The 5,450-nt window shown below is 47.5% G+C and overlaps 1 protein-coding gene across 1 annotated transcript; it reads right to left on the reverse strand.

The window, feature by feature from the left end:
• Positions 1 to 532: 532 nt before the first annotated feature.
• On the reverse strand, positions 533 to 2,204 carry LOC125513221 (expansin-B3-like). Its single transcript, XM_048678269.1, has 4 exons — positions 1,935 to 2,204; positions 1,728 to 1,837; positions 1,423 to 1,607; positions 533 to 1,142 (listed from the first exon to the last, which is right to left on the reverse strand). The coding sequence occupies exons 1-4, from the start codon at positions 2,110 to 2,112 to the stop codon at positions 818 to 820; spliced, it is 798 nt and encodes a 265-aa protein (XP_048534226.1). The 5' UTR covers positions 2,113 to 2,204; the 3' UTR covers positions 533 to 817.
• Positions 2,205 to 5,450: the final 3,246 nt, after the last annotated feature.

Raw genomic sequence — 5,450 nt, forward strand, 5'->3', positions numbered from 1 at the left:
CGGTCTCTAGTAGCATGCATGCCAGTTAAACAACTTTCTTAGGAAAGGGAAGGCCAGCTAGCTAGAGTGAACTTTTAGGCGGCGATGTTGCCGGCCGTCTCTCGTGTAAAAGTTACTACAAATCATTCACTATCATTAGCAAGCCATAAGACTGACGGTTACAGAACGAACGAATTGGTTAGTGGTTACCATACGGAAAGAAAAGGAGCTTTCGAAAGTGAAAGACATGTGCCGGGTGATTGGCGCCCTTTGCGTTCGATAGACGCACTAGCTAGTCGGTGGTAACTGATATGACGCAGACATACTCGACTGCGTGCTTTCTCTGGTCGTTGCAAAAATTATGACGTACCGACCTCTCCAAGATCGTCGAATCTACCGGAACAGAGTAGAATTTCCACTGGCCGTGCCCGTACGTTGGTTAGAAAGTTAGGATCGAATTCCTGGTGCGCATAATCAAGTTTGACAAGTACTAGGGCAATACGAACAGATGAGTACCGGCAGTACTGATGAGAGACTGAAGGAGGGACAAGAGTTAAGCAGGAGTGCACACAAACAGTAATAACTTATGGTCTGCTTACACACTGGTACAGTGACAGTGGGCGCGGGAGTGCACATGCAAAAGTGCCCCTCCTCCATATCCCACCGACGTATTCGACACACACATGCACGACGACGCCTACATGACACCCGATCGACGACCCAACCTTAACCTTAATCAAAAACCTCCTCGGTAGTACGTACCCATGCAAAACGATCCATGATAGTACAGATACCAAATCAAGCCAATGCATGCCATGATTCCAGATGATGAGCAGCTTCAGCTGTACTGGACGATGGAGCGGTAGAAGGTGCTGGGCGCCCAGTTGGCCGGGATGACCTTGTCGGCCACCAGCGTCTTGCCGGACTCGTTGGTGATGCGCATGGAGAAGGGCGCCTGGAGGCGGTGGCCGGAGTCCAGCCGCCAGATGGATCCCCACGACTCGCGCATCGGCGTCCACGTCCCGGAGTTGGCCTCCATGAGGTCCACCTGCACCACGTCGCCGTCGCCGTCCTCGTACTCCACCAGCACAGCGAAGTACACCGGGTTCGACCCCTGCTCCACGTGGAAGGTCACCTTGAGACCGGGGAACTCGCACGGCACTCTGCATCAATCATCATCAGCAGCAATCAGCAACCCATGTGCCATTGTAGCTTACTTCGTAACCGAGCCGGGACGACGGCAAATAAGTGTGAGGCGACGGTACTCAAAATAGAGTAGTATTATTCGCTGCGAATCTATTTGGGTCCCAGTTAAACCGGTCGCCGTCGTGAAAGTTTTGTTGGGCAACAAAAGCACTGGTTATATAGAGTATGAGACTGTTCATCGTTCAGGTAGGGCCAGATAGGATTCGTGCAACGAGTGATGAAATGCATGCCACCGACCTCTTGAACTGGATGTCGATGATGCCCGAGTGGCGGAGCTTCTCGCTGAGGCCGGGCTTGGCCATGGCGCCGAACGCGGTGCCGCTCAGGTCGAAGTGGTACTTGGCAACCGGGTAGTAGTTCATGTCGGTGATGACCACCGTCTCCGGGTTGCCGGAGCAGGACTGGTCGTTGGTGCACCGTATCTGAAAAGGCGATAGTAAACGATCACAAGTCAAGACTAGCACTGTGTCACCAGCTCCATTTCCACCACGTACGGCAGGGGCAAACCACCAAAAATATGACGAACGAGCTAGTGTAGCTACCTGGTAGCAGGAGCCGCACCCCTTGCCGTCCTTGAAGATGGGCTCGTTGCCGCAGGATGTCATGGAGGAGAAGGGGTACTGGTTGGTGTTCTTGAACCCGCACGCACCGCCTGAACGCACATCGATCACCGCATGTTATTACACAAACGATCAGTTAAGCGAAGGCCGCGGCGCCATGCATGCACCGGCCGGCGCATACGGACGTACCGTCGTCGTCGGGGCCGGCGCCGGTGGGCGCGCCGTACCAGGTGGCCCTGGCGTCCTCCCAGTTGGGGTCGGCGGTGAAGGCGGAGTCGTTGAAGTTCCCGGCGCCGGCAGAGGCGTAGGTGACGAGGAGGGAGGACAGTGCAACGAGTGCAACGGCCTTGGACGAAAGAGGAGCCATGTCAAAGCACCACCGCTTCTTCGAGCTTGTGGGGGTAGTGTACCAGCGCACTGAGCAGGTCGGGCTGGGAGGCTGAGCTATGTATGCTTTGATGTTCTGGGAGTAACATATTGCCGGGGTATTTATAGGCAGGCGCAGTGCAGGGCGACGCGATCGCCATCCACGGTTGTTGCACCCGACGACGTGCTTTGTGTAGGGGTCACATGGCTACCGGAGCAAATCCTGCGAGAAATCACGGCTCGGCAGTTACACATTGCATGTTTCTGTCCACACTGCGTAGTGCGGACCTGCCCTTGAGCAAAAATGATACACCTATGTAACCTCTTACATGATGTTACGTAACTTTTCTTTGTATAAACTAATCACCTTCCCCTTGAATTTCACGGGTAGGCCTGACCATGTAAGCTTGTACTGTACTACATAAGTTTAAGACTATTTTCCGTAGATGTAGCAAAACTCGCCCTTAGACATCATCTGCATATTTCTGTTCACGGACAGTCGTGGACATGCCGACCCCGTCGTGTAATTTTTGCTTCGACGACGGTCGTGGACATGGGGACGCCGTCAGCTTGCACCCCTACCTGCCCTGCTCAGGCTGATGCTCTGAGCTGTGTTCCATTTCTGCTAGAAAGAGATACGCACAGTACTCTGGAAAATCGTATTCTCTTTCAGGAACGTACAGCTAAGTGCTGCCTTTGGCGACGATGCCGCGTTAGGAACGAGAGATTCGGGCGGGAACAGCAGGAACAGCAATGTTTGCGTTACAATTAAAGCGTGGACGTTGGCCTGACTGACTCTTGTTGGAATCAATCATCGGAACCAACCTGTTTAACAGGCAACCACCGAATCATGTAGGACGAAGTTGCGTAGAGGTACCTAATTAACACGCTGCGGATTCGTTAGGGGAAAAAATAAGGGCACTTGCGATTTCATTCACGAGCACAATGATGCTGCTACCTGATACGTGATTATGTACCATCCATCAATCCATGCTGGAACCCGCTTAGAAAATTCCGGGATGCAACCGTCCTGAGTTTTTTGATAGATTTAGTAACTGCCCTGAATCTTTTCTTTAGCAAACTAGCATCTCCTTTGTATATTAAGCTCGAAGGTGTGTGTGCCGGGTCGATGGAAGATTCACCTGTAGAGATTGCTGATATTCTTGTAGAAGATAATATGGTGATCACCTTGCAATAAAGAGTACTTTGATGTCAAAAAAAGATGCATGACAAGGGATTAGAAAGAAAAAAAAGGTACTACATAATAGGGGCATAACATCCCCTAGTTACAAAAATAGTCATGACTAAAAGAAAATTTACAAGATAATCCAAAGGAGACACGTGCACCCTCCGCTACCCGTGGGAGATCCACGCGTCAGCCTTGAATACATGAGTTGCTTTAGACTTATACTAGGCTTCCACGATGCCACGGCTGACCTGACGCGACAAGCCACCGCTCTTGACACCACCAACAAAATGGTGGCACCGCCGATGACCTACGACACACATTAACGACTTCTTTTGGCTCGCAAGCTATGCAGCTACCATGGCGGCACAGACGGTGCCTATAGAGGACAAACTCGCTGACCCCATGGATGAAGATGATGCGTAAGGGTCGACAAGAACCGCTTCCTCCTGAGAAAAAACTTTTAAGGGAAACGGCCAAATCTGTTATCTCCAACGGAAACCTCCAAGCAAGAGCATGCATTACCAATCTCCCAACTACCTTGAATGTTAATTTCTGACGCATTAAATACTCAATTGTTCCTTGCTTGTGATCATCAGCTGGCAACGATTAGCTGCATCATATACCCAGCTTTCATACACGGGTGGATTACAGCGACCGGTAACCAAACGTTTGATAAACTAACAACCTCAGAACTTTTACAATCAAATAACAAGTTCTATTACGCTACATACTTTTGATTCTTTAACCTCCCAGTTTTCCATCAAATATGGAAGTTGGAAAGTCTTTGTCTTATTCCTTTTATGGTACCATAGTACCATTACTAGATAGATCGAGCCAGTTGCCTCGATTGGTAACTTTGTCATTTCCTAAAGGGCCAAAGGGTATTTTATACTTCTATTTTGCCATCCCAATAGAGCCCACGACCCATCAACGTATGATATGGGAGGTATTTTGTAGTATTCAATAATGTTGCTTTGATTTGCTATAGAAACCTAAGATGACGAAAAAGACGAATTCCTTCCAAGGCAGGATGCCAAACATCTATAGTAACTAAACCGTCGGGGAAGATGAAAATATTGAAATAGCATATTATGTGTACGACCCGCTAGCTCCATGAATTATACTCGACAACCATGGATGCTAGTTTGCCAGGAACATGGTAAGAAATGAGCCTACTGTGTGTATTCTAGGGTTTAGGGAGCAAATAATTACAAGAGTTGTATGTTTAGGAGGGAGGGTAAAATACTGAAAAGGGGGCTAGAATACAAGTTGTATCCAAGATTGGAAGTTATGGAAATGCTCGTTTTTAATTTGAGGGCAACTAGAATAAGATCCTCTTTGAGGTTTCTGCTCCAATCATCAATGCTAGGATATTTGTTATGAAAGATTTTCTCATTTCTTATTTCCAGAAGTTCTGGTAGGATAGAATGATAACCGTCATAGCAAAAAGCCTTTGCTATGACCCTTTTAACCAATTCCACTTCATGAAAAGAGGTAATGTTATTTGCTTGTTAGGGATAAGCTTCAACTAACAACTCTGGGCAAATGGGTAGTCCAAAAATAAGTGCAGATGTGTATCATTTGTTTGCTCTTGGTATAAGACACAATTATAGCCGGGAAGGTGAAAAGAATTTCTTTGGAGCATGCTCCTTGTGTTTAGTCTAACATGAAGAAGGGGCCAAAAGAAATTCTTAGTCGGTAGGCGGTTCCCTAGATCTACTGGAATTGTTTGGGGCGGAATTGAGTTATACAGCCTTTCTCTGGGTTAATTAGTCCCCCTTGCTTCTTGGGTCAAAGTTTGATCATAGATTTAATTAGCAAAATATAATCTATATGTGACAAAATAACATCATTGGAAACTTCTTTCAAATATGAATCTAGCAACATAATTTTTATGGCATATAACTTATATTTTGCTAATCAAATCTAAGGTCAAAGTTTAGCACAAAATACAAAGAGGACTAATAAAACTAGATGGATGTAGTACTCGACAACCACGTATGCTAGTACTCGTCATACCAAGCTTTGAAGACTACCAATAGTCACTTGTCGTAAGAAACGAAATTCGGCAACCGTTGAAGGAGCATCGGTTATGGATCACCCTAAGCAGAGAAGGCTTGCAATTCTTCACAAACCAGCCCATAATGTAG

The sequence above is a fragment of the Triticum urartu genome, chromosome 1 (assembly GCF_003073215.2).
Source record: "Triticum urartu cultivar G1812 chromosome 1, Tu2.1, whole genome shotgun sequence".
In the NCBI taxonomy this organism is placed as follows: domain Eukaryota; kingdom Viridiplantae; phylum Streptophyta; class Magnoliopsida; order Poales; family Poaceae; genus Triticum; species Triticum urartu.

Coding starts and splice junctions, on each gene's coding strand:
- LOC125513221 (XM_048678269.1), bottom strand. CDS start 2,112: ATGGCTCCTCTTTCGTCCAAGGCCGTTGCACTCGTTGCACTGTCCTCC. Junction 1,838..1,934: donor CGCCGGCCCCGACGACGACG/GTACGTCCGTAT, acceptor ATGTGCGTTCAG/GCGGTGCGTGCGGGTTCAAG. Junction 1,608..1,727: donor GGTGCGGCTCCTGCTACCAG/GTAGCTACACTA, acceptor TCGCCTTTTCAG/ATACGGTGCACCAACGACCA.